The sequence below is a fragment of the Bombus affinis genome, chromosome 8 (assembly GCF_024516045.1).
Source record: "Bombus affinis isolate iyBomAffi1 chromosome 8, iyBomAffi1.2, whole genome shotgun sequence".
Taxonomy (NCBI): Eukaryota; Metazoa; Arthropoda; class Insecta; order Hymenoptera; family Apidae; genus Bombus; species Bombus affinis.
The window spans coordinates 15662297-15690254 of NC_066351.1; the positions used below are offsets into that span (position 1 = coordinate 15662297).

Here is a 27958-nt window from a genome sequence, read left to right on the forward strand (position 1 = left end):
TAACAAAGATCGTTGATAGCGTCATATTAATCGATTTATCCTGGATCCTCGGGCAACGTCGAAAATATTTCGATCATTATAGAGCGCTTACGTCGTCGAAAAAAAGAATCACGAGCAAGTATCCCGTTGATCGTGACGAAGGACCGAGGTGAAACGACAGAAGAGCTATGCGTAGGAGCAAAGGAAAAAAACAATCACGGATGATATTCGACAGGGTGGGGGAGTTTGCTCTCCATGAAGAATATATAAATCGTAGGTAGGGCTGAAATTCCGGTTAGTACAGATAGTTTCCCAAGCCTATCGCGAAGCTGTGATCACACTATGCAGGTGAGTCTATTTCTGATCGTTCGTTTAAATATCGTTTCTCCAACTTTCCAACTCGAAGCACGCCTACTTTACTTTTCCAAGTTTCCATTATGAATAGTTTCTTATAATTTGTATTTCGGTAAACGGGCACGACGACAAATAGAATATTTCGTTCGATATATTCTTATTTTTTCGTTCGTATAAAATAAATTTCAGCCCAAAAGGGTTGGAAATGATAATAACACCAGTGGCAGAGAAGATCCACTGTATTTATGAATAATTCTCAAGACGCGACTAACCGTTACATCTGCGGAAAAAAATCAGTTTCCGCGTTGCCTGTGAATCAGAATCATTGATATGCGGGCCACGCGATGCTGCGCATCGAGCCAAAGCTCGTATTATCAAAAGCGTCGGACGAGCTGTTTCTTTATTCGACACAGGATTCGTACGATCAATCTGCAGCTAACTACCGCATTGTTTCTCCTATCACACGATTCGATATATCATTCTATAAATGGGAGAAACAATCGTTCTTTTTGAATTCGTCAGAATCTTTTCACCATCGTTTTTCAAGGTTTACGCCACGTTGCTTGCCTTCGCTGTAATCCTGGTCGTATCGATAGAGTCGAAACCAATCGGACTAAACTTGTACGTCAACGATCATCAAAACCCTTCTGAAGTCATCAGCGTATATCCGCAACTTCTGCAATACCAGAACTCTCCGTTTTACTATCAAAATGTAACGTGCCTCTTAAAACTTTGTAAAATTTCATCATTTTTTCTTTATTTCTACAGATTCTTTTTCATCGCTGCTTTGTTTCTATAGGTTCCCGTAGATGTGAATGGTATCCCAGCCGCTGTCGTCGCTTATGGAAGGCCTTCGGTCTCCCATTTGCCTGCTTATAACATTTATTATAGCACCCCTGTACATGACTTCCGATTTCCATTGAATCCGGTAAAAACTAAAATTGTTCGATCGTCTGATATCTCAATTTCTCTAAAAAATCAATTTTTTCAACAATAACAGCTTTGTGCGTGCGTTGGGCATTGAAATAGTATGATCCATTTGATTTTTCATAGGTGTATCCACTGTTAAAACCTATTCAACCGGGAGAACCGCCTAAACCAAGCCCACCGTCGACAACCACTATGAAACCAGAGGATGAAAGCAACGAGGACGGCATCGAAAAATTGGACACGAAGGTTGAACCAGAAAAAGAAATGAAGAAATCGAACGAGAGCGGGGAAGACATCGACGATGACAGCATTACCATTGAATCGATATAAACTGCCGTGTATTACGTTTCACGCTTCATGCTAATTAAATAAAATATTTACACCTTTACCCGCTACTTCCTTGTACTTACACGTTCACTTAGAAATTTAATGATTCAAGTTTCTGAGCTACGTACACCAGCTATCAAAAATTTGGTATCATTTTTATAATTCTATTTATATCGAATCATCCGCTAAGATTAATATGAAATTAACTCTACAAATATTAATAATAACATTCTTCACTTTCATCAAACTTCGAGCCAACAAGCTACTAACGTAGCAGAATTCTTAGCTAGCTGCTCCTTAAATTCTTCGATTCTATGGAATAGTAATTTTGTGGTAATTTAATAGTAATTTAAATCTGCCGGCCGTGTTTAAGAAAATATGTTCACGTTGAGAGTTGTAATTATGTTACACGATACGATAAAAGCTAACGAACGTTTTGCATCATTGGCGCCACGATCATAGGGTAGTCTCGTCGGAAGATAATCTATTAGTCTGTTTTCATCGGTTTGCGATAAATTTTATAAACATATTGTTATAATTAGATATTATTTTTGAGACATCGAAACAATCGCGCGTCCAGCAACGCTGGGAAAGGTCTCTCACCCCACGAACGGTAGATAAACTGAGGTCAAAGATGCGAAACTCTCTTCGGATTCCTTCATTTGCTTCGTTGGTGCTAGGATCGTTCGCATCGATCGTGAATATGACTCCGAAAACTGTTTGGTTGGTCGGTGCTCTGACGTTGACGCTTTTTGTGATTATCGAGTCGTCTACCTTCAAGGAGACGAAAATTACGGAAGGAGACTATCAGGGATTAAAAACGTACGACGTTAAGGGGAAAGAAAAGAAACTAAAGTTGTGGAGATTCATGCTTATTAGTAGAAAGGACGCTGGCGAAGACCTCGAAACGAAGATTAAACCGATTTTCAAGAAATACAAGATCACTCGGCTGCGAGTGGAACCCTTTGGCAAGGAACAGTCCATCGAGAATGGGCAACATCTTTTAATCGGAGATAAAAGTGACGAAACGCGCAAGGACAGAGTAAAAAGAAACGCGACTGCGTTGAATGAGTTTAAAGGCGCGAAGAAAAGCCATAAAAAGTTGAAGCTGGCTCACGTTCAGGCTGGTTACAAGAATTGGAAGAGTAAAGAACGCTCGAGCGATTCGAACGACGACAAACCCGTGGACAAGACGAAGAAAATCAGTCGACGTTACGTGAATTATTTGCCGAATAATAAAACGAATAGATCGAAACGTTACGCGGTGACTAAGGATTCGAAAGATGATAAATCGGAATATTACGCGAAAAGGAAAGCGGTTATGGACAGATTTCACGCTCGCCAAAAAGAAATAGCGGACAAGTACGCGAAGAAAACGTCCACGACTCCAAAGTATATATATAAATACGATTTGGAGAAGAAAAACAACGTATCTTTGCCCTCATCCGTGAAGATCGCGATAAATAATATCAATAAAAGGGAACACGCAGTCGATAAGGCGAATAACAGTCTCCAGACTAGTACTTCCACTTCTTCTACGACACCGATTCAAGAACAAACCATAGAAACCACGACAACAGCCTATCGTATTTACCGATTAAACCAATTTCAAACTACAGAAAATTCGCTAGATGTCGAGGAGGACTACGACGAAGACTCTGACTATCTGGAAGATAACGATGACTATCAGAAGTCTAATGACTCGAAACTAGTAAGTTATGCGATGCATGTATTTATCAAAATTGTATATATTATGCTACAAAGATTTAACAGACTAAACTTAACATGCTTAACATCCTATGCAAATAAACTATAAAAAAGGGGGATAAAAAATTATAAGTAAACGTCTATGGTATGGTAGAGCTCAATTTATCTGAACTCACAATGAAGGAACAAACAATTGATACAATAGGAATTCACACGTTTTTTCTTATTAATTTTTCTTACCAATTACTTTTCGTTCTCTATGCAACAGAGTTGAGGTTCACGTAAGCGAACTCGGTAGCCAGAAATTTTAGTTAATCTGTCAACTAGATCGTTTCTTAATTACAAATTTCTATAATCACAGAATATAATCAGGAAAACTTGGATTTGCTTTTACTGAATACGAAATTATACATGAACAGGTGAGATTTTGTTAGATAATGAGACTATTATGTCCAAGAAATTGACAATCTCACTTAAACGTTGGTTAAAATGTTGTTCCGACAAATGGGATCCAGGTAAACGGAGTTTTACTGTATTTCTACAAATTCCTAATCAAACAATGATAAATGTGTTTAGGACGATGACAAAAGCGACGCGAAATGGGGTAATTGTATTGGTAATTTAGTATATCAGCATAACATAATCATCAGTGTACGCCAAGCGTCACAAGCTGTCGCGGATATAACTACGTCGGTGGATGGACATCTTTGCATTACATGCATCAGAGTGGAATCATTGAATCGTAACAAGAGCGTCACGGTGAAACTGGAAGTGAATCGTAGAGAGGACGGCAGCCTTATCAACGCGAAGCTCAAGTTCAACGGCTTCCATCTCGAGCAATTATCATATTCCGTGAGGATGTGGGCCGTCAACAAAGTAGAAAACAGTTGCAGCTTCGTACCGTAATTTTATATTAAAACAAATGATCCATATAATACCCTCGTACATCAAATTCATTGTTCCTTCTTAACCCTTTCGCTCCTGATATTGCATTAATATTCCATTAATTAAGCCTGTCAAAAGTCAAACTAATCAACTGCATTCTCTATTAGTGTTTTAATTTTATTCCATTAATATTCGATTCTCAAGAACCAAATGGCTTTCTCTCGTAAGTTCATTCATTGCAAGAAGAGGGCACAGAAAATAATAAATTCGAAGATAAATTGAAAAAAACAGAATTTATAACATCTGTACTTTGCAATTGATAAAGTTGTTCAGTGTGGCTTCTGAGCGGTTCAATTGACTAAACGACGAATGTATTTGTTCTCAGTAAAACTACTCTGTTTCGGTGTGTATGTTCTTTTTACAAAACCACCGGGAAAAAATGTGTTTCTATGGTCAATAAATAATAAAGAGAGCTTCTCTCGCGAGTGAAAAAAAATTCGGTTCCAAAAGGTTTAACGTCATTCATCGTCCGTAAAATACATCGTTTCCTCCAAACACTATGAAATAATCAGTCTGACCATGACGGCGAATAAACGTAATTCGAAGAATCTTGTCGGACGGGTTCCCCTTCAGGAACTTTTGGGCACAGCTGTCGGAAGGGGTGGCGGTGGTACGTCTGGTATTTTCTCTTTTTGTTCCTTTGCAGCGAGCTTCTTCTCTTCGTGGTAAGCTGGAAGCAGATGTTCAGAGAACCCGTTCTTCGGTGTGGTTGCTGGAATAGGCTCTAAAGTGCCATAGGGTTGATAGTCGACGTAGTAGGTCCCTGGGACCAGGTGAGGGTTGAATCCACTGTACGTGTAAAAATAGGGATCGTAGTATAACGATTGATAATTGGGATAGAAGCTTAGAGGTTCTTGTTCCCCGTTCTTGCTCTTAGGTTCCGACTTTAAACCTTTGTTCTCTTCTGCACTTGGGTACGTTGCTTCTATTTTATCCTTCGCGTCAGTTGGTTTCGTCTGTTCGACGGTAGCGGTGGGTTCGGCTTGTACGTCAGGCTGATTGTACGATTTTAGAGGATTTTGAGGAAGATGAACGACTTCTGGTCCAGCAAGATGAGGCGCTACTTGCGTGTAATAAACCGGTGGCACGTATCCAACCGCTGTTCGATGGATTATCGGTTGAATCACTGGATATGCCCTGGACGGGGACAAGTTTTGATTACTTGTAATCACGGCGTTATACACTTTAGGAACCCGAAGGAGTCCTGGATTTCCTGAAGCCACTGTTATCAACGCGAAGACGACCAACAAATTCATCTGAAAATTATTAAATAGAATTAAAAGAACGGGAATTAATGTTTAGTACGATACAACGTGTCAAAAATGACGGTATAATCGAAACAAATATCAAGTCCCGTAAGCTATCGTGTCACGGAGAGAATGATATAGTTCAAAGTCCCTGTTCGAGCACAACGTCGATAAATCTAGCGCAAGCACGCGTGTATACGTACAGTAAAACGACCCCAAAGTGACGTACGTGATAGTTGCAATTATCAACCGCGTTGCGTTGATGCAAGAACAAAGCTATGCGAGAATGTCAGAACGTTATGAGGTGTTGTATTAATTCGCTCGCGATATAATACCACGGTATTCGAATCTATCCTGTTTATATACACACACAGTCTAATAACTTTACGAGTATAAAAAGATATAATATACAAAAAAAAAAGATTGTAATTTATAGATCGTAACTACGAAGAACTAGTTTCGTAAGTGAAAAGTTATACGAACTTGTTAAAATTTATCCAGATTTCTAGAAAGCAAGACTGACGATTTAACCGCGTGTCAACCAGCTGTCCATTGTTTCTCGAGAAATAACAGACATCCATGGATAAGAATCTCGCGTGTGCTTGCTCGAACGATCGCATACAAAAGAGGCGAGCTACACGTGCACGGAATAAAATCTCGACTGTTTTCTTTGTAGGTGTGTGCTAACAGTCGAGTTGTCGCACCTAGCAAAATTCTTGCGTTCCGTGAAGTTCAGATAATCGAGAGAAAAACAGATTTCAACGAGGAAAGCGGTTAATTACGAAAAATTAAAATTAAATCATCCATTAATTTAGTAACTTTTATAATTGCAGTAATTGTATGAAAAATGTAAATTCTATCGGAATTATTGACAGAAGGAAAATGCATAGAACGTCGATACCACATTGTAAACACGCGCTTCGCTACAATGATTCATCTCATTAACATAAGCGAATTTCTTCCTTGCCCGACGCGTTCTTTCGTTCTTCGTCATAAAACGTGACTTTGAAGAGTCATAAAGACAAAGAATCGACAAATTTTTGTCATATAAATTCGAGTGTAACCAAAGATCAGTTGTCGATAATAAAATGAACGACGCTTACCTTTTACTCGATCCGTCTCCCTCTTGGTATACCTTCCCTACAGAGCAGCAAGGATCGTCGAGAAGCTGACACTAAGTAGCAAGAGAACTGCATGGAACCGTAGTATATATGGCCCATAGGGTCTCACAATCAGGGTTCAAGTCCTACCTCCCCCACTACATACCACTTAGCGAAAGTACTCCGCGATCGGTACTGTAATGTTCAACATCAGGCCCGTCTACATCAACCAGCGAACTGCAGAAGGACAAGCATTTACCATGCACAGGACCGCGATGCATGGCGCACGATTGATGGACGAACTGTGAACGTGGACGTGCATCGAACACCAAGCGTTTAAAGATGCTCGAAATGGGGAATATATATGTTTGAGAGATAAAACATTTCAATATTTAAATATTTGAAAATTTGAGAATTTGAAAGTTTGCAAATTTGTATTTTTGAACATTTAAAAATTTGAATGTTTGAATATATGAAAATTTAAATATTCAAATATTTGAAAGCTTGAAAATTTGAATATTTAAATGTTTCAAAGTTTGAACATTTGAATATTTAATGTTTGGAAGTTTGAAAATTTGAAAGTTAGCAAATTTGTATTTTTGAATATTTAAAAATTTGAATGTTTGAATACATGAAAATTTAAATATTCAAATATTTGAAAGCTTGAAAATTTGAATATTTAAATGTTTCAAATTTTGAACATTTGAATATTTAATGTTTGGAAGTTTGAAAATTTGAAAGTTTGAAAGTTCGAATATTTGAAAATCTTATAATTTTCGAATTCGAAAGATTGGAAGAATATTGCACTTGAAACATTCATCAGAGGTTTGGAAGCTTGAAAATTTGAATATTTAAATGTTTCAAAGTTTGTGAATTTGAACATTTAATGTTTGGAAGTTTGAAAATTTGAAAGTTAGCAAATTTGTATTTTTGAATATTTAAAAATTCGAATGTTTGGATATATGAAAATTTAAATATTCAAATATTTGAAAGCTTGAAAATTTGAATATTTAAATGTTTCAAAGTTTGAACATTTGAATATTTAATGTTTGGAAGTTTGAAAATTTGAAAGTTTGAAAGTTCGAATATTTGAAAATCTTATAATTTTCGAATTCGAAAGATTGGAAGAATATTGCACTTGAAACATTCATCAGAGGTTTGGAACCTTGAAAATTTGAATATTTAAATGTTTCAAAGTTTGTAAATTTGAACATTTAATGTTTGGAAGTTTGAAAATCTGAAAGTTTGCGAATTTGTATTTTTGAATATTTAAAAATTTGAATGTTTGAATATATGAAAATTTAAATATTCAAATATTTGAAAGCTTGAAAATTTGAATATTTAAATGTTTCAAAGTTTGAACATTTGAATATTTAATGTTTGGAAGTTTGAAAATTTGAAAGTTTGAAAGTTCGAATATTTGAAAATCTTATAATTTTCGAATTCGAAAGATTGGAAGAATATTGCACTTGAAACATTCATCAGAGGTTTGGAACCTTGAAAATTTGAATATTTAAATGTTTCAAAGTTTGTGAATTTGAACATTTAATGTTTGGAAGTTTGAAAATCTGAAAGTTTGCGAATTTGTATATTTGAATATTTAAAAATTTGAATGTTTGGATATATGAAAATTTAAATATTCAAATATTTGAAAGCTTGAAAATTTGAATATTTAAATGTTTCAAAGTTTGAACATTTGAATATTTAATGTTTGGAAGTTTGAAAATTTGAAAGTTTGAAAGTTCGAATATTTGAAAATCTTATAATTTTCGAATTCGAAAGATTGGAAGAATATTGCACTTGAAACATTCATCAGAGGTTTGGAAGCTTGAAAATTTGAATATTTAAATGTTTCAAAGTTTGTGAATTTGAACATTTAATGTTTGGAAGTTTGAAAATCTGAAAGTTTGCGAATTTGTATTTTTGAATATTTAAAAATTTGAATGTTTGAATATATGAAAATTTAAATATTCAAATATTTGAAAGCTTGAAAATTTGAATATTTAAATGTTTCAAAGTTTGAATATTTGAATATTTAATGTTTGGAAGTTTGAAAATTTGAAAGTTTGAAAGTTCGAATATTTGAAAATTTTCGAATTCGAAAAATTGGAAGAATATTGCACATGAAACATTCATCAAAGGTTTGGAAACTTGAAAATTTGAATATTTAAATGTTTCAAAGTTTGTGAATTTGAACATTTAATGTTTGGAAGTTTGAAAATTTGAAAGTTTGCAAATTTGTATATTTGAATATTTAAAAATTTGAATGTTTGGATATATGAAAATTTAAATATTCAAATATTTGAAAGCTTGAAAATTTGAATATTTAAATGTTTCAAAGTTTGAATATTTGAATATTTAATGTCTGGAAGTTTGAAAATTTGAAAGTTTGAAAGTTCGAATATTTGGAAATTTTCGAATTCGAAAAATTGGAAGAATATTGCACATGAAACATTCATCAAAGGTTTGGAAGCTTGAATATTTGAATATTTAAATGTTTCAAAGTTTGAACATTTGAATATTTAATGTTTGGAAGTTTGAAAATTTGAAAGTTTGCAAATTTGTATTTTTGAATATTTAAAAATTTGAATGTTTGGATATATGAAAATTTAAATATTCAAATATTTGAAAGCTTGAAAATTTGAATATTTAAATGTTTCAAAGTTTGAACATTTGAATATTTAATGTTTGGAAGTTTGAAAATTTGAAAGTTTGAAAGTTCGAATATTTGAAAATTTTCGAATTCGGAAAATTGGAAGAATATTGCACATGAAACATTCATCAAAGGTTTGGAAGCTTGAAAATTTGAATATTTAAATGTTTCAAAGTTTGTGAATTTGAACATTTAATGTTTGGAAGTTTGAAAATTTGAAAGTTTGCGAATTTGTATATTTGAATATTTAAAAATTTGAATGTTTGGATATATGAAAATTTAAATATTCAAATATTTGAAAGCTTGAAAATTTGAATATTTAAATGTTTCAAAGTTTGAATATTTGAATATTTAATGTTTGGAAGTTTGAAAATTTGAAAGTTTGAAAGTTCGAATATTTGGAAATTTTCGAATTCGAAAAATTGGAAGAATATTGCACATGAAACATTCATCAAAGGTTTGGAAGCTTGAATATTTGAATATTTAAATGTTTCAAAGTTTGTGAATTTGAACATTTAATGTTTGGAAGTTTGAAAATTTGAAAGTTTGCAAATTTGTATTTTTGAATATTTAAAAATTTGAATGTTTGAATATATGAAAATTTAAATATTCAAATATTTGAAAGCTTGAAAATTTGAATATTTAAATGTTTCAAAGTTTGAACATTTGAATATTTAATGTTTGAAAGTTTGAAAATTTGAAAGTTTGAAAGTTCGAATATTTCGAAATCTTGTAATTTTCGAATTCGAAAGATTGGAAGAATATTGCACTTGAAACATTCATCAGAGGTTTGGAAGCTTGAAAATTTGAATATTTAAATGTTTCAAAGTTTGAACATTTGAATATTTAATGTTTGAAAGTTTGAAAATTTGAAAGTTTGAAAGTTCGAATATTTCGAAATCTTGTAATTTTCGAATTCGAAAAATTGAAAGAATATTGCACTTGAAACATTCTTCAGAGGTAAATAGATAAGAGTAATACTAAAAAATAGTATTAATATGTTCCATCCTGTAAAAAGTAAAATTTGTATTTTATGGAACAATAAATCGTATTAACGAACGACGATGGTTACTGATAATAAAAATGTCAGCAGTAAAATGTTGACTTTGAACGAGGCAAACGATTTACAGTTTCTGATAAGGATAACCGACGAAGAAGTAATTACTAGAGGGATAATGGCCCAAACACGTCTCATCTAAAGGGTAGGGTCGATCTTTTCGTAACTGCTTGGTTAATGACGTACGTGCGGCTACTTAATTGTAGCTATGAGTATCTGTTCTTTCACGTGGCTATGGCTCGAACGTTTCCTTTCAATAAATACTAACGATAGTTAAAAATAATATTTCACATTTCATAGGTCATTCGTTACGGGACAACCAGCACATTACGAACGAACTAAAATGTTTCAAGAAATAAGAAAAAAGAAATATAAGGACCTCGATCGCTGTTAGACACATGAATTTAATGAGATAGACATATCGATTCGTGACAGTGACCGTACACGCTCGCGTATCACGAAATCAGCAACGAACTAACACGCGCTAATCATTCAATCTCCAATCGATCGCAAATGCCATTTATGACGAATAAAAAAATAATTCGTTCTCAAAGTTTATGAAAAAAAAGAAAGAAACCGAATGACTAACAAGATAAATGGTGAACGTTCAATGACACACATACACGCTCCCTTTTACATAATACTCTCATTAATGAAAGGAAAATTAAAGGACATTCAGGGAAAAATATCCACGCTCGAGAAAATCGAGGTAAAGGCATTGGTTCAAATATCCTATCTATGTGACGTGTTCTCATTTTTCAAAATTTATCGAAACGTTAAGTTATTGAGAAAGTTCATAGCGAAATTTATTATTTAGTAAAATTTATGATAAAATAATCTTCTTCCAATTCTATTAGAATCTGTCGCACGACATATCGGTTGTGAAAAACGCTATGAACTGTCCGAACAACCTTTCCTTTCGCGTTTGCCTAAATGTCTTAAATCGAATAGAGAAAGGCAAAGATGTGGTAAAAAGATAACAAAATTATTAGTCCAGCTTTCTCGAATGTTTCAAAATGATAATTTCGACTAAGAATGGTCAGCACGTGCCTCTGGAGCTCCTCGATTCTCACGTAGGCCAGATGTTTACGTATAAAAATGCTGGCTGTGCACACGAGACGAACGTATAAACCAGCTCAATGACGTAAGAATCAACGACGCTACTGTTACCGGATTCGAAAACGCGTGGATCTCTCGAAATTTTCGTGTTGTTCGCATTTTGCGAAACGTCGTTCCCGTTATATCAGTTTTACATGTCGGTTATACTCGTTCTACACGCGACAGCTATGGCGAAATCTTGGCAACGGCAGCGAAAGAATCATGACAGGAGAAGAACCGAGCGAAGAATCGAATCGTGTTTAAATGTTGATTCAAATAAACAGAAATAACGGTGTTTCGATAGAGAGTGCTTTATAATTCATTTCTAATCAATTGTGCGTATACTTGACAATTCCAAGGTACATCGTAATCGTCGTATAAAAAGGGACTGATAAATCATACGGTACGAATAATGGTCCTAATAATCTGTATACCTAAATAAAGAAGTAGATAGCTAATTAGAACGCTTTAAATTAAGGTACATAATAGAGTATTAACTTTACGACTACTTTTGATTTGATTGAACAATGTACGGAAAATAGATACGTTTGTTCTCAACCGCGACCATTTATTCCATGGTCATTGTCCCAGGTATCGTATCTTTGTGCAGATATCTATTAGGGAACTATAATCTTCTTTTTCAATCTACGATCTCTCATTGCATGCTCGAAATTACAATCATAAAGCTAACTCTGTACTTTCGTAGAATTATCAAAGACTATCGTAACTCTTTCCATGCTTTGAATTTTCGAGCACAATGATGCATTTTTCAACAGTCTTCTGCAATTCAATCATCGACTTACCGAACCGTTAAACCGTAGGAAATATTAACATTGAAACTCAGAATGGTTTAAAGAGGTACGATCTCTAAGAATCGACGATTCGATTTGTCAAATAGACTCGATCGGAATGTAACACATTCTTCTGAGCAACAATATCGGGAAGTTCGGTAGCAATACGATGAAGATCAGCACCAAAGGCGACAGCAGCAGCAGAATACTGGCGTACACCACCAACCACCATACCGTCGATATTCCAAGAACTGGTTCCAACATCGTGAGTCCCAATTGGCGATGTCAGGCACGCAGAAATTCTGAAGCATCTGTGGTTCGTTGAGGTAATTCCATTCCACGAAGACGATACGTATTTGGAATCATAATCGATCGATATTCCTCCATGTACGATCGATTAATCGAAGAACTCCTAAAAAAAAGGAAAATCGTTAGTCATGAATTCAATCGGAGGTTCTATAACATTACGTAGCTTACGTTCTCGCATATACTTCGATATTTTCTTTCCGATTGCGTAAGAATAAACGGCATATAAAATGTAAACGTTAGATAGTGTCCCTTCCGCGTTATACATATGCTATGAAACGAACTACTTTGAAATACACGGATTTAGGTTAATCGTGATCGAAACCTGCAGCGAATTTGAAGGTTTTTGAGAACTTGGTATAGAAAATAAAATGCAGGAAATTTTCGAAAATCTTATTAGATTCAGATAGATCGGATTATCGCGATTTTATTGGTAAAATTTGAAACGAATATGAAAATTTCGTTAAAATAATACCGCAAAATTATGGAACTAACTGATATATAAATATATAATGTATAATTAATAAATAAATAAATAATAATAATAATAATTAACAAATAGCTAATTCGAATTTTGTAACTGTAACACGAAAGACGATCAACTATTCGTCCCAATGATTAGGATGATATTCTAATTTTTCATCCTAGCATATTATCGTTTCAAGCGCCTGTTTCAAGGATACACTTCTTTATCCGTTGCATCATGACAACGACGAGTTTTACTGAAAAGGTGAGCCAGTCTTCCGTACGACATACGGAACAATGGACGCTGAATTGCGCAGTAAACAGTTGACGATAAAATGTTACGAACCAATCGTATCGGTTATTTTTCTGCGCGGTTATCGAACGCGGTGTTTGAGAAATGGAAGAATGGTGTTCGTAGTTGCGTTTAAGCCTTTCCGCGCGATCGAGCTAGTTTATAGATGGTCGTCGATTATGCAATCGAAGTTCGTGACTGTTGTGTAATTCTTTCATTGTGATACCTCGGATTTCATGCATAGTGTTAATGAAACATAGAAAGTGAAGACTTTAGAGCGGAACATTACTTACGATATATACAATTATTTTTGTTAAAGATGGAAAGTTTATTTATTCAAAAATTTTCTGAATAATCATCGACGCCGAAGACTCTGAAAAAGCCATCACAAGCTTTAAAATCTTTTATTAATTTCTTATAATAAATATCCATTAAAATTCTTTTATGTTAGATACTCTTCAAAATAATATCATTTTCTTTCTAAATTGAATAATTTTTCTATTACGGCCTATTATTATTCGTTTCTTGTTTCGCCCATGCGAGTAAAAGAATTTGTAAAATAGAATTGCCAGCCTTGAGCTCGACAGAAGGCGATAAAACTTTCAGGGAAAATAATAATAATATATAATAAAATTATCAAATCGCATTGTTTCAAATATCGAGAAGTATATTCAACTGGAAAATCATTATCCATCGTCTATGGAACACGCGCGCGTCGACATGCTCGTCCTTGTATGGCTAAGTACACGCGCGTTTTGATAGAGAGACCGGTTGGGCAAGCCACGGCGATCAAGTCGGATGGTGTAAAAAAGCTTCGAAAAGAGACAGGAGACGAGAGCACGAACGAACGATAAAAATCTGTGCCGGTATCCAAAGGTAACGCATACGCGACGTGCAAACGGGTTCGCTATCTTCTGGCGATCGTGCGCGCGGCCGTACCGCGGAAAGTGAAATTTTCGCTATTGCGTAATGCTAACATAATACTATTATCCGGTGTAGATCGTGAGGTACGTGGTTACGGACTGTGCTGCCATTAACGAAGATACGATTAACCTCGTTGAGATATTCTAATTTAATGTCGAAACAACTCTGACTTCGTTTTCTGTTTATCAAAAATATTTCTACGATATTTTTATGATTTTCTGTGCCTCGAATAATTATGAAATAATTTATCGAATTAATACATAAATTATGCGACGTACTGTTAGATAATTTACGTAATTAATTTCAACTTAAATAGTTAAATTCAGTTATGTAAATAATTAATTAGTGAAAAGCTTATCGAACGAAATAGGTTTCAAATCAAAGATCGAAAACCTATCTATGTTCAAGGTCTTTCACAATTTGCGCAATATAATGTTGCGATCGATACTTATTCGTTATGTCAGCAAGGTACAATTTGAATGTTTCCATGCTATTTTAACGTGTTCAAATTCTGTACTATTACGAAACAAGAGATTCGATCGTTAGTTAATTCGGGTTGATCATTGGTTTATATTGATTATAGCAACAGTATGGATACGATGCACGAATGACTTTCAGATTTTCGATCTCTTCTCCGATATCGCGGTGTCCTTGCCTCGTAAAAAGTCCACGGAGTGCATGTATATCGAACGAAATGCATTGACCTCGTGCGTTTAACGTTCCTTGAACCTCGTAAACAAATAAAAATGGCCCCCATCGAATTTTTCTCTCTGAATAACCTTTATAAAACATTTCAACAGTCTGACTGTCGTATATCAAGAAAGGATTTAAACTCCACACCAAATTCCAACAAGAATTCAGCACAGAGCACAACTTTAATCCTTTGGAATATTTGATCTTCCACTGTCAAATGCTAACAATCGCAAACTGTTAAACGATCGTAAATACGTGTGTAAATACGTCCTAAATATACGAGAATTCCAAAGAGCAAGATGTCTACCACGCTAAAAAGAATATCAACAAAGATTCATGCACATCGATCGTTCCTTACCATTCCTCGATCCAGTACGATCCGCGTCACAGAAAATCGCCACCGACCGCCACACGAGGATCCAATCAACGATATTCCAACGGTCCACAACGTGTCACCACGAATCTCGATCGCGATCTCCACGAATGCGCGACAGAATTGATGCGAAGAATCGTTTCTCGTATGCGCTCAGTTGCTTTCCGCGGACTGAGAGCACGCCAGGCTCCCATGCTTCGATGTCCCGGGTACTTTCCCTTTCTTTCGGCGCTTTGAAACCGACGTACACGAGTATAGTTGAGTCACCTGGTAACGCTTCGTCTGCATCAGATAGACGCGGTTTGCCGAGGCCCCTCCGCCTTCGAACGTTCACGCGCCGATCGTCCACCATTCTCGATGGCATTGACAACTTCCAACCGTCGACCTCGTCTTTTTTGTCTCACGGACACTACACCAGAGAGAGATTTACTCGAGCAGAATGGAAATATTGCGTCGGGTCAGTGGAGGGATTGAACAACCTTCAAATTTCGTCCCTTTCTATCGTTTGTACATGTTCTCGCAAGGAGACTTGCTTATTTTTCATTCTAATCTTTAATCTTTAACAATATCTTTGAAAGTTAGTTCCATTCAATTATTAAATATTAATTTATTTTTCAGTGATGAAGAGTGATGAATAGAAAGGTGAAAGAAATATTCAAGTCAAACTTTGCTATTTACTTGATTTCTACTATACTTTCAAGTTTTCTTTCTTCTTCTCACTAGTCAAATCGTTTAGATCGAAGAATCGTAACTAATCACAATCAGGCTTTACAGTAGTTTGCACGAAAAATAATGCACATAGAATGTGATATTCGAAATTTTGTTAGTATTATATTTGATTCGATAAGTGCACATGTATACTTTAACTGCGTATTATTCACCGAATAAAGTTCAATGATCTTACACAAAGGAGGTCTTTCAGAGATTATTTTCTTAAGATCTGTTTAGCTCGCCGTAAGCTCTCACGATACACTAGCGCCGTATAGTAAGATCGAATCGAAGCTTTAATCCGCGGTTTTGCTTATCCTTCGAGTAGACGCTATTTTATCGGAGTATTATCGATTTGTCATGCTATTGTAGACATTTGTAAAGAAACGGTAGGATGGGAAAGGTAATGTATGCGTTCAAGACCCGTATGTCGTAAAATCATGAAATGCCCTTAAATTAATTTCCGATTATTGCCACTAATAATTCTATATAGTATTCGATATTATATACCTAACCTCTCCTATACTCTATTGCACTCCATGTCAGCATATCAACCATATTGCTCAAATATTACATAAATTGAGCGATATGATGATAGTTTACTCGAACAAAACCTACGATTTTAAAATGATTGATCTGAATAGTTTAGTTTGAGACTGTTCTTCGTAAGATCGATTGTTGGTCCTGAAAAGGACCGATTTGTAAGGAGAAAGCAGCTTATGCCTTTTTCTCAGTTTTCTTAGGTAACAGGACCGCTTGGATATTTGGCAAAACACCACCTTGGGCGATAGTGACTCCAGACAAGAGTTTGTTTAACTCTTCGTCATTCCTGATGGCAAGTTGCAAGTGTCTTGGAATAATCCTAGTCTTCTTGTTGTCTCTGGCTGCGTTACCAGCCAATTCCAAAACTTCAGCAGCCAAATATTCCATGACGGCCGCCAAGTAAACAGGTGCACCAGCACCAACGCGTTCTGCGTAATTTCCTTTGCGAAGCAGTCTATGAATACGACCAACGGGGAACTGCAAGCCTGCTCTATTCGAACGAGACTTCGCCTTTCCCTTGATTTTTCCACCTTTTCCACGTCCAGACATTTCTTCTTTCAAAGACTGTTTACGGAAAGAAACGAAAACAACGAAGAGTTCTCTTCCACACGTAGGTAGAAAGTGATACCAAGCGTCGGAACAGCAGCGCTTTTATACCCGTCAAACCAGACCAGCGGCGCACCAATCACGAGCCACGCTGCGCTTCTCGTTCTCTGATTGGTGCGCTGCTGCTACTCAACCTATACGTTTACTTGTCCTAAATCATATTATCATTGTTAACAAAAATATAACAATTGAATAAAATGCATCGGTTAAAACGTGATTTCGCTTGTTTGTAAACCATGCGTTGATTGTTAATATAAACATAACAATTGCAAATTTAATAAAAAATATTGATTAAAACATGATGTTGCTCGTTGTAAATCATATTTGGATTGTTAATAGAAATATAACAATTGTAAACTAAATAAAAAGCATTATTTGAAACGTATTTTAACGAATATTTTAAATAAGAAAAAGTAATAATACATATCACATAATACAGTTTAACAGTAAAAAAGAATGGAAAATACACAGCTTGTTTAAGCAAACTCCAAGAACTTCAAATTTCCATTAATGTACATTCATGTAATCAAGAGTCGTTTCATTTAACTGATTAGAATATCTTGTCGAGAATTGAAGAATTCTTTGAGTGGTATTATCGTGAGATCCAAAAAGGTCAATCGAGTCTAGGAATGTACAAGGTTTTCAAGTCTTCATCGTTTTCGGCATTTGAGCAGATGTAAAAACGCAACTGATCTTAACACGCGAGTAAATATCACTAAAATACATTTTATGTTACTAAGACAATATTTTTCTAATTTTTATGAGCATAAGATCATTATTGGTAGTGAGTGCATAATAAGTATGATATAATCTGTGACGTAATAATTTCTGGAATAAGCGGGCATGAATGATTTTGTATTGAATACTATGTAAACCTTTTACTTACTTCCAAAGAAGAACATACGAAATGCAAAAGAAAATGTATGATGAAAAAGAAGATGATAAAGAAAATCGTTTGCATATGTATGACAAGTGCAACACTTACACAAAATATATGCAACATAACTACCTTGAATAATTATGTGAAGAATTCTATTGTTCTCGAGAAAAATTGCTATTGTAGAATAACTATCATGAATGCTAGAAATAAATTTACATATTTTGTTTTGCAGTTTTTTTAATGAATATTTGTAAAAGAATTACTACCTCATTGAAGCATTAATGACAGTGTTTCAAATTGAAAAATGGGAGTGAATATTATTCTCAAATCTTTGATTAACTTAACGGGTATATAACATTGTACATATTTTCTTAAATATTGGAGTAAAATCGGCTCATAATTTATGTTCACGAAGACACAGTGCACTAAATTATATTACATTACTAATAAGATACACATAAACATATATGTATATATACTAACTTTCTATATTTGCCCAGATTTTTATGAGTGTTAATTTAAAAATCTTTACTCAGTGATTTCTTGAGTGGCCTGTTATTTGTTTCAATACTTGTCTTTATCACAACTAATAATAACCATCGTAAGAGTACAAAGCTAGCGTGGGATTTGACAAATTCGTCTTATTTTAAAGTTAAAGGTAAAAAGGATATCCCCATTGAAAATATACTTAACATCAATTGGGAACTTTTCGTGTGCATAGCAATATTAAAAATGCATATTTCTCTGTTAAAGTGTATTTTGTATCCCGTTTCCTCTATTAACGGCACATGCATATATATTACTTATAAACTGATATATAAATATGTTTATATTCTGTAATTGACAATAGTTCAATAGTGTATGAATGAAACAGAAAAGTAATCCCTACACAGTCTGTAAAAAAAACTTTCAATCTTTCCCAAACGTGAAGTAGCGTAAATTTTGGGATTGAAATGTTTTTTTTTATTTGGAAGTAGTTTACAATCAATTCTCATTGAGAATTATAAGTAAATTATTCTGGCGTGGTACTATAACGTGAATAATAAAAGATTATCGTATGTTTGATTCTAGCTGAATTTAATATTTAAATCTAGAGGGTAATGTCTGGGATCTCATTTTTGAATAATTTTTAAATTTTAATAAGCTTAGGAAACTATCGACCTGAGAAGTTGGATGTGTGGAGAAGGTTTATAGGTTAGGTTTTTTATTGCACATATGCAAGTTCAGGGAAATATTTGTATTTTATTCGAAACACAGCACAGAGTCCAGAAGATAATTCAATAAAACTATATATATATCTCGGATACAGCCATTTCAAAAGAGTATTAAAGCTTATGACACATAAAATGGGCGCACAATATGTAAAGGATAAGCGATTGGAAATTCACCAGTGCTTTATCAATTTTTACAGAGTTTTTTGAAACAGAAAATTCCATCGTCGTAAATATTGTTGGCCCTGATAAGGGCCGTTTGATTGTAAGGAAATGAATATAGCAAGAGAAATTAACCACCAAACCCGTAAAGAGTTCTTCCTTGACGTTTCAAGGCGTAGACTACGTCCATAGCTGTCACAGTTTTCCTCTTGGCGTGTTCAGTGTAGGTTACGGCGTCTCGGATAACGTTTTCCAAGAACACCTTCAATACACCACGCGTTTCTTCGTAAATCAATCCAGAAATACGCTTCACACCGCCACGACGAGCAAGACGACGGATGGCTGGCTTGGTGATACCTTGGATGTTATCACGCAAAACCTTCCTATGACGCTTTGCTCCTCCTTTTCCCAATCCTTTTCCTCCCTTACCACGACCAGTCATTTTGCAACTCGATCAGTATCAGTGAAACAGCAACCACTAAGTGGATGTTCCATGCTTCTGGCGCCGTGCTTTTATGCTTATAGTTGCGTATTCCCCTCCAGTACGACGTTCGACCAATCAGAAGCCGGCAGCCGGTAGTCGCATTACATAAAAGTGGGAACTTCCAAGCACGGAGCGTATTCCTTGATTTATCGTAACGGTGAACGCATCGCTGTATTTTCGTACTGTTTGAAAGAATGGCTCGTACCAAGCAGACTGCTCGTAAATCAACTGGTGGAAAGGCTCCACGTAAGCAGTTGGCCACTAAGGCTGCTCGTAAGAGTGCCCCGGCCACCGGTGGAGTGAAGAAACCTCATCGCTACAGACCTGGAACTGTCGCTCTTCGCGAAATCCGAAGATACCAAAAGAGCACCGAACTGTTGATCAGAAAGTTACCATTCCAACGTCTGGTTCGTGAAATCGCTCAAGATTTCAAGACCGATCTAAGATTCCAGAGCTCCGCTGTCATGGCTTTGCAAGAAGCCAGCGAAGCTTACCTCGTTGGTCTTTTCGAAGATACCAACTTGTGCGCAATCCATGCTAAACGTGTTACCATTATGCCAAAAGACATTCAGTTGGCCCGCCGTATTCGAGGAGAGAGAGCCTAAACAGCCTGTCTTTTCTTTTTTTTATAAACAATCGGCCCTTTTTAGGGCCAAAATTCTCTTCGATATAGGAACTCTTCCAGGATACTTGCGATTTTCTACTGTACTCGTGAAATTTTAGAAAATTTAGAAAAAGTTTTTATATTACTATTATAAAATACTATGTCGGACTTTATTATATTATATTCATGAGTTATTGTCGTGAAAGTAGAAAATTTCATACGAATGATTCTTAACAGATACCAAGTCTTATCTTTTCCGTTTACCGCATCAGAAGTACGATTAGATATTAAGAGGAAAAACAATATTCGATTCTGTCCATGGTTGCAATAAGTTAATCAGATAAGTAATATAAAAAGTGATAATGCACTTATATAATTTAAAGTGCAGAAGCATTTAGAATTTAGTTTTTTCAATGGGATATTTCACAACTAGAATTTGGAATAGACATAGTAAATTAATGCTGAAGTATTCTACTATTAGAGTTTGAAATAGGTACGGTTCCTCAAAGAGAACAGAACATCTGCTTATCTGTCCGTCCTTTGTTCACGTGTCAAGGCATTCCTTGCATTTATGACTACTACTCCTTGAGGGACAATTTGTTACTCATTCTAAACTTTCTAAAATTTTTTAAGATTTTACGATTTTCTGTTCCTAAGCTTCGCTTTCAGATGATACACTGTATCTTAAGTTTTTTTTCTTTACCTTTCTCTACGTAATTTACAATTTCTAGAAACGCCTAAGACATGCTTTAAAATGTACAGTATAAAATAGAGAATGTATCAAACATATAGATAGCGATGTAGTAAACCAGAATATTAAATGATAGTACGAAGAACGGTTCTTGAACTAAAGATACTTTAGAATCACGGCTTTTGAATACTAACGCAATAAGAGAAATGAAATCTTTTAAAGTACTATAAGGAGGCACGAAAAGGTTTACAGTGTTCTTTAAAGGTCGTTTGATTTCCAATATTTGTACTATGAGTCTTAGAAAAATAAAATGATATGATTTGCGACTTCAACCTTAACTTAAGGGTGTATTAGATTCAACTAGAATCAAACATACTATAAACTCTTATAATCCAAGTTATAGTACCATGTCAAAAGAATTTACTTATAATTCTCAATGAGAATTGATTGTAAATAGTCTACCAAATAAAAAATAAAAAAAAGTTAAGGGTATTATAAAGTTGTTCTTAGACAGAAAAATTGTTTGTAATTTGTGACTCATTTTCACACGTACAATGACCTCTTATTGATTGCTGAGCCATATTCGATCGGTATTTAGCCAAGTTCAACTATATATGCCAAGTTTTCAAAGTTGACTCCTTCGTAAACGAATTGTCATATGAAAAAATGTTCCTTTTTATATCATTTTATAATGGATCACTTCGTTCCCGCTTGAGCATAATTTTCGAACACATCTTACATAAATATATGTAATATGTATATATATACATGCCATATATATACATACATATATATACATATAGAAAATTTATGGTAAAGTTTCTTCTAAATTATGTACTTTTACTGATTGCTTCATGGCGAGATTAAAAAAATATTAAATATTAGACGCATTTTACTGAATTATGAACGCAAAAGAATTCCTTCGTAATGAAATATTTTGTGGCCCTAAAAAGGACCATTTATAATGATATGTATATTAAGCTTTCTTTTCAGTTTTCTTAGGCAATAGAACTGCTTGGATATTCGGTAAGACACCACCTTGAGCGATGGTAACACCAGAGAGCAATTTATTCAATTCTTCATCATTACGGATGGCGAGCTGAAGATGCCGTGGAATAATTCTAGTCTTCTTGTTATCACGAGCGGCATTTCCCGCCAATTCCAATACTTCAGCCGCCAAGTACTCCATAACGGCCGCCAAGTACACAGGTGCCCCAGCACCGACGCGCTCGGCGTAATTTCCTTTACGAAGAAGCCTATGAATACGACCAACAGGGAATTGCAGGCCAGCTCTGTTCGAACGAGACTTTGCCTTTCCCTTGGCTTTTCCACCTTTGCCGCGGCCAGACATGTTTTACGTTAAACTTGGGGTAAGTATCACAAATGCACTCCAACAGATGCGAGAGAGAAATATTCCGTTTTCTTTACAGCCCTGCCTTTATTAAGCCGACCGTTATGAACTCAAGCGGACCAATGGCGTGCGAGCTCGCACGCTATTGGTGCGCTGCTGTCGGTGCGTTTCTGGATATATAAGAAGCCAGGATCGGAGTTCGACATTCAGTTTCGAATTGTCCCAACGAGTGTACTTCCAGTCTACGAAGAAAGTTCGAAGATGCCACCGAAAGCTAGTGGAAAAGCTGTGAAGAAAGCTGGTAAAGCTCAGAAAAATATCAGCAAGTCTGATAAGAAGAAGAAGAGGAGGAGGAAGGAAAGCTATGCTATCTACATCTATAAAGTGTTGAAGCAGGTCCATCCTGATACTGGTATATCTAGTAAAGCCATGAGCATCATGAACAGCTTTGTAAATGATGTTTTTGAGCGTATCGCTGCCGAAGCTTCACGCTTGGCACATTACAACAAGAGATCTACGATCACGTCTCGGGAAATCCAAACTGCTGTCAGGCTTTTGTTGCCTGGTGAATTGGCTAAGCACGCCGTTTCTGAAGGCACTAAAGCTGTCACTAAGTATACCAGCTCAAAGTAAGCGCTGCAACTCCCTAAAGCATAATCATCGGCCCTTTTCAGGGCCAACAATTTTATAATAACGTTAAGCAACTTGGTTCATAACTGCGTTATTTTGATACACCTTTCATAATAGTTTCTTCTAATCATTGTGTATACTGCAATACAACATAGAATATGAATGCATTAATACATTTTATTTATAAATATTTCTGTTATCCAATAATTTAGCGAGAAACTATTTCACGATTAGTATAGTATTTAACCTAGAATTTTTCAAATGCAAGATTGCGTTCGTATTTCAGGCACATCGCTTTAATAATGGAATGAAAACTTGGTAGAAAATATGCAGGCTATTTTTCTAATTGTTTTCCGCGGTGTTTTGCGATTGTTTGACTTGCGCAGTTCATATTTGAGAAACATTCAATGTGGCGATCAATGATGTAAATTTACTAAATATTTTACATCTGAATACTTTTATGTTTTTAAGAAAAATTAGAAAATTCCGGACAATGGCTATAAGAATATAAGGGAGTTTTTAGAAATATAAAAGTACTAAATTGACTATAACAAAAATAAATTCAATGACAGCATTACTAGTGCAATCAGTATACTATAATCCCGAATTTTAGGTTAGAATTCTATTTTCTTACTCCCAACTATTACATGTTACTTTGATATGCTAAAAATTATAACATACATACATATGCATGCATTTTATTTACATCCGCTAACGGGATCATTACCTATGCTGTACGAAGTTTACAGCAAAAACTTTTTCAAATAATCATACGTAAGAATTATTTTAATGAAGAGAAAAGAGAAACGTTGATTAATTCGCTATTTAAGACAATGTTATAAATTATTAGAAAAGGCTATCTTTTCTGCGCTTTAATCGCAATAGTTATCTTCGGAAGCGAAAGACCGACTATACCGAACGTATTAAAAGTATGAAAATCACATGATATTCGGAATTATTAATTTTATTACAGTTTCCTACGCAGGAAATTGTCATATTCGTAGATAATTCTACTTATTTATAAAAGAGACACGTGTAACAAATTTCTTAGTTAATGGATGACATTTATTTACTATTAATACTTATTTTGAAAACGACATTGATGAACCATTATAGAAATGGCTTCCGTATAGATGGAGTCACAGACGTTTGGCAATACGAAATTTGATTGGTTCACCTAAGAAAAGACTATTACTGAGGGAAGAATATAGCAACGAAATATTTTTAAATAATATATAATGCTTAAGAAATTATACGATAAATATATATTATTTAACCTATATTACTAGTACATTTACAGTTATGCGTTATTTATTTTTCAAAATTTTGGCAACCAAAGTAGAAATTTCTTACACCAGATGTCATAACATGCAACCTTTCGCGTGCCCTCCATACTTAAATTTTTTGATGAACGGGCAAACTGATGTGTAGAAAGATAATGCATAAATAATAAGAAATAATAACACTTAAATATTAAACACTATTATTAATGTTATTTAACGCATGAATAAATACTCAAGTTAGGGTTGTATTATCTTTTCCCAAACGATAGAATACAGAAAATTCTTCATGAAATGCAATAAACGAATCAATGATGACGTGTCTTGTCGTTTATATGTCTCCCTCAAGTTCTGACTCCGATCATAAACTTTCTTATCATGTTTTATAAATAAAATACTTTTGAAAACACCTTTATTGTTGTTCTGGGTTGTTTGTTAACGTAATAACATTCGTTAATGTTCAAAGTAAAACATACCATGATACAAATTGTAGCTGACATACCATATTTTTCTCAATAATATATTAACAGTTGAAAGCATAGAGTAATGGATACCATATGAATATCACATAGTTACTATTCGCTTTTTTAACGAAATGTTAATAGCCAAAAAATCGTTAAGTTTATACAAAAAAAATTCAAGATTTTTGTGTCCTGTGTAATGTACTATGTATAGTACTCTGTGATAGAGCAAGAGACAAGACTTGCTAAGTATGTTTAAAATACACACACACACACATATATATATATATATATATATATATATATATATGTATATGTATGCATAGAGTATACTTGAATAAATATTAATCGAACTATTATATAAGTAGAAACATTTTTGTAGGAGATATATTATATAGAATATACAACATGAAACAATAATACTTATGCTTTTCTATAGGAAAAAAATGTTATTCCATATAGAACCGTTGTGTTTTCGTATAAAATTGTGATTAAATTTCTCAGATGAAACTTAATTTATAGTAAAATGAATTACAAATGGAAAATAAACGATTTCATGAAAATATTTTGATATTAGTATTTTCAACTTACATATTGAATGGTAGATTCCTTATACACGCTATCACGATCCTCATCAAGGAAAGAATACAAAATAAAACAGGTTAAATAAAGACAAATGTCATGAATTCTCATTTGAGGATACTAAAAGTATGAAAGATACAATAAAAATTCATTCTAGGCATATAAACCGAATATTTCACACATCCATGGGAATTGATATTAATCCAACGATAGAACATTCGTGGTTCATGTTGTACATCACTAAGCGATCGAATATCAAGCAAGTTTTTTAACGATCCGTTACAGGTAGGATAAAAATAATTGAATATAAATTAGCAGCAGTCCTTTTTTTATGATTTTCTATATAGGTATTATGCCAATTTTCATGTAAATGTTTAGATTTTTAACTTTTTCTATACGATGTCCTATCGCACCGAAAAGACGGACTTCGTCGAACGGCGCAATATTTCAGTTGAACAAGTAAATACAGCCGAAAATTAATAAACAAATAAAACTACAAACACGTAGCTATATATTCGCGCAACTATTGTTCATTAACATGCGTATAATATGGAGAAACAAAGGTTGAAAGTGAAGGTATATTTACCGCTTCTTCGCTGTCACGGAATCGCGGCATCCGACATATTGGGTGAGACTCTCTCCATGGTCCGCGCTTAAGAAAGAACACGCGCTGCCATGAAAGCTAACTATCATACCAAGAGCAGCATTGTTGGTTTAGATACCTTCAGGCACTTTGTATAACAATTTGATTTGTGTTAAAGTATTTCCACAAAAATGGAAGACAAAGCGAACTCTAATAGTACCGCAGTTGAGGCGGCCGAGAATCCATCTACGCCAGCGAAGAAGTCGTCGAAAAGTAAGTCGAAATCGCAACGTGAAAAGGCGTCTCATCCACCAACTTCAGAAATGGTCAACGCTGCCATTAAAGAGTTGAAGGATCGTAAAGGATCATCTCTCCAAGCTATCAAAAAATACATTGCCTCTACTTACAAAGTCGACGGAGAGAAATTTGCTCCGTTCATTAAGAGGTACTTGAAATCTGCTGTGACATCTGGAACTGTCGTCCAAACAAAAGGCAAAGGAGCGTCTGGATCTTTCAAGTTGTCTACTGGAAAAAGTGAGACTTCTAAGACCAAGAAGGTTCCTCACCCAGCCAAGAAGGCCGCACCAAAGAAGGTACAATCTGTCGAGAAGAAGACCGTCTCGAAGAAAACTGCTCCTGCTAAGAAGCCGGCTTCGCCCAAAAAAGCTGCAGTTGAAAAGAAACCGGCACCAGCGAAGAAGAGTGCATCCAAGGTAGCCGTTGCAAAACCGAAAGCTGCCAGCGAAGCCAAGAGCATGTCGAAAGCTAAGAAGACCGCCAAAGCACCAGCGGCCAAGACTAAAACACCTAAACCCAAGAAAGCAGCTGCACCAAAAGCAGTTAAATCCCCAGCAAAAAAATAATTATTTTCTATCTACATTGCCCTTCAAATCCAAATGGCCCTTTTCAGGGCCACTAAATATTTTTTACAAGGAACAATCACCGGTTTTCTATCCATTAGAAACAAAATACCCATAAATTCAAATCGAGATTTTTATCACAGTTAAAAATAATTTTATTTTGTTTATTGGTATAAATACGAAAAAGTACATAACGGTATGTCTTCATTGATATATATTGATTCTTGAAAACATTGTTGAGATTTCATATACTTCGTATTTCATGAACTTCTATAGATACAATTTATAGACGTAACCATAAGTTATGATTAGACCTTTGTCCAGAAGTACAAAAAAGGCAGTGAATTTTAAACCATTATGTTTCCAACCATGCTGTATGATTGGTCAAGGTACTAGGGAATCTAACAGGGAAGCGCTGCTGCATAACCTCTCTACCCTACACTATCGACCAATTCCCGCCAAAACAGCAGACGTGGACACACCATGTGCATATTAAGGTAGAAGCCAGCAGGTTCTTTCATCAAAAATAACGCGGAACAAATCAAAAGATTATATTACTATAGGACGTTAAGCTTTTATCCATGGACAATGACATTTATAACAATCTAATGTTTTAAAAATTTTCTAATCACGATCATTTAATCATAGAAATTTATATCTTCATTACATATCTAATCCTTAGACATGATTCGGATAAGGCTGATGTCTATATTTTTTTCAGACAAATACAATCAACGCGGTGAATGAGTAAAATGTATCTGCACTCTGAAGCGATGCATTATCTATCCAGATTATGCTACAAAGAATTGTAAAAGTGGACGTTTTAAATTTATACAAATATTTTATTTGTATAATTTTAGTCTTTTTACTGCAATTTCAATGAGGCAAATATAAACGTATTTTCCAAAAATAAATATTTATCAGTGACGTATGTAGATTTTGTCTCTATTTTTTAATTTTTAATATACATTCGATAATAAAGTTGTAGAAGTTGAAAGCTAATTCATAACTTTATAACCTATAATTGCATGTTAGACGTGAATAATATACTGACCATTCTTTTTATATTTATTGATTATAA

General features: G+C 34.7%; 9 protein-coding genes across 9 annotated transcripts; 5 read left to right on the forward strand and 4 right to left on the reverse strand.

The window, feature by feature from the left end:
- Nucleotides 1-222: 222 nt before the first annotated feature.
- LOC126919781 (uncharacterized) lies at nucleotides 223-1658 on the forward strand. Its single transcript, XM_050729384.1, has 4 exons — nucleotides 223-327; nucleotides 881-1045; nucleotides 1133-1261; nucleotides 1387-1658. Exons 1-4 carry the CDS (start codon nucleotides 322-324, stop codon nucleotides 1591-1593), a joined length of 507 nt encoding a protein of 168 aa, XP_050585341.1. The 5' UTR covers nucleotides 223-321; the 3' UTR covers nucleotides 1594-1658.
- Nucleotides 1659-2191: 533 nt separating this feature from the next.
- LOC126919753 (uncharacterized) lies at nucleotides 2192-4203 on the forward strand. The gene is made up of 2 exons (XM_050729332.1): nucleotides 2192-3301; nucleotides 3874-4203. Exons 1-2 carry the CDS (start codon nucleotides 2225-2227, stop codon nucleotides 4201-4203), a joined length of 1407 nt encoding a protein of 468 aa, XP_050585289.1. The 5' UTR covers nucleotides 2192-2224.
- Nucleotides 4185-7065, reverse strand: LOC126919777 (uncharacterized). The gene is made up of 2 exons (XM_050729377.1): nucleotides 6593-7065; nucleotides 4185-5498 (listed from the first exon to the last, which is right to left on the reverse strand). Exon 2 carries the CDS (start codon nucleotides 5496-5498, stop codon nucleotides 4812-4814), a length of 687 nt encoding a protein of 228 aa, XP_050585334.1. The 5' UTR covers nucleotides 6593-7065; the 3' UTR covers nucleotides 4185-4811.
- Nucleotides 7066-11692: 4627 nt separating this feature from the next.
- LOC126919784 (histone H2A) lies at nucleotides 11693-17103 on the reverse strand. The gene is made up of 2 exons (XM_050729387.1): nucleotides 15227-17103; nucleotides 11693-12600 (listed from the first exon to the last, which is right to left on the reverse strand). Exon 1 carries the CDS (start codon nucleotides 17039-17041, stop codon nucleotides 16667-16669), a length of 375 nt encoding a protein of 124 aa, XP_050585344.1. The 5' UTR covers nucleotides 17042-17103; the 3' UTR covers nucleotides 11693-12600; nucleotides 15227-16666.
- Nucleotides 17104-19425: 2322 nt separating this feature from the next.
- On the reverse strand, nucleotides 19426-19850 carry LOC126919790 (histone H4). Its single transcript, XM_050729394.1, has one exon. It carries the CDS (start codon nucleotides 19791-19793, stop codon nucleotides 19482-19484), a length of 312 nt encoding a protein of 103 aa, XP_050585351.1. The 5' UTR covers nucleotides 19794-19850; the 3' UTR covers nucleotides 19426-19481.
- A 97-nt stretch (nucleotides 19851-19947) lies between these two features.
- On the forward strand, nucleotides 19948-20493 carry LOC126919783 (histone H3). Its single transcript, XM_050729386.1, has one exon. The coding sequence runs from the start codon at nucleotides 20030-20032 to the stop codon at nucleotides 20438-20440; it is 411 nt and encodes a 136-aa protein (XP_050585343.1). The 5' UTR covers nucleotides 19948-20029; the 3' UTR covers nucleotides 20441-20493.
- Nucleotides 20494-22065: 1572 nt separating this feature from the next.
- LOC126919785 (histone H2A-like) lies at nucleotides 22066-22557 on the reverse strand. The gene has a single exon (XM_050729388.1). The coding sequence runs from the start codon at nucleotides 22479-22481 to the stop codon at nucleotides 22107-22109; it is 375 nt and encodes a 124-aa protein (XP_050585345.1). The 5' UTR covers nucleotides 22482-22557; the 3' UTR covers nucleotides 22066-22106.
- Nucleotides 22558-22650: 93 nt separating this feature from the next.
- Nucleotides 22651-23164, forward strand: LOC126919786 (histone H2B). The gene has a single exon (XM_050729390.1). The coding sequence runs from the start codon at nucleotides 22743-22745 to the stop codon at nucleotides 23112-23114; it is 372 nt and encodes a 123-aa protein (XP_050585347.1). The 5' UTR covers nucleotides 22651-22742; the 3' UTR covers nucleotides 23115-23164.
- Nucleotides 23165-26097: 2933 nt separating this feature from the next.
- On the forward strand, nucleotides 26098-27879 carry LOC126919778 (late histone H1-like). Its single transcript, XM_050729378.1, has 2 exons — nucleotides 26098-27374; nucleotides 27599-27879. The coding sequence occupies exon 1, from the start codon at nucleotides 26209-26211 to the stop codon at nucleotides 26878-26880; it is 672 nt and encodes a 223-aa protein (XP_050585335.1). The 5' UTR covers nucleotides 26098-26208; the 3' UTR covers nucleotides 26881-27374; nucleotides 27599-27879.
- Nucleotides 27880-27958: the final 79 nt, after the last annotated feature.

What these genes read in the sequence shown, in the direction of transcription:
- LOC126919781 (XM_050729384.1), top strand. An exon ending in CTCCGTTTTACTATCAAAAT is followed by an intron (nt 1,046 to 1,132) that starts GTAACGTGCCTC and finishes TTGTTTCTATAG; the next exon opens with GTTCCCGTAGATGTGAATGG. An exon ending in TCCGATTTCCATTGAATCCG is followed by an intron (nt 1,262 to 1,386) that starts GTAAAAACTAAA and finishes GATTTTTCATAG; the next exon opens with GTGTATCCACTGTTAAAACC.
- LOC126919753 (XM_050729332.1), top strand. Translation starts at nt 2,225, where the DNA reads ATGCGAAACTCTCTTCGGATTCCTTCATTTGCTTCGTTGGTGCTAGGA. An exon ending in AGTCTAATGACTCGAAACTA is followed by an intron (nt 3,302 to 3,873) that starts GTAAGTTATGCG and finishes AAATGTGTTTAG; the next exon opens with GACGATGACAAAAGCGACGC.
- LOC126919777 (XM_050729377.1), bottom strand. Translation starts at nt 5,498, where the DNA reads ATGAATTTGTTGGTCGTCTTCGCGTTGATAACAGTGGCTTCAGGAAAT.
- LOC126919784 (XM_050729387.1), bottom strand. Translation starts at nt 17,041, where the DNA reads ATGTCTGGACGTGGAAAAGGTGGAAAAATCAAGGGAAAGGCGAAGTCT.
- LOC126919790 (XM_050729394.1), bottom strand. Translation starts at nt 19,793, where the DNA reads ATGACTGGTCGTGGTAAGGGAGGAAAAGGATTGGGAAAAGGAGGAGCA.
- LOC126919783 (XM_050729386.1), top strand. Translation starts at nt 20,030, where the DNA reads ATGGCTCGTACCAAGCAGACTGCTCGTAAATCAACTGGTGGAAAGGCT.
- LOC126919785 (XM_050729388.1), bottom strand. Translation starts at nt 22,481, where the DNA reads ATGTCTGGCCGCGGCAAAGGTGGAAAAGCCAAGGGAAAGGCAAAGTCT.
- LOC126919786 (XM_050729390.1), top strand. Translation starts at nt 22,743, where the DNA reads ATGCCACCGAAAGCTAGTGGAAAAGCTGTGAAGAAAGCTGGTAAAGCT.
- LOC126919778 (XM_050729378.1), top strand. Translation starts at nt 26,209, where the DNA reads ATGGAAGACAAAGCGAACTCTAATAGTACCGCAGTTGAGGCGGCCGAG.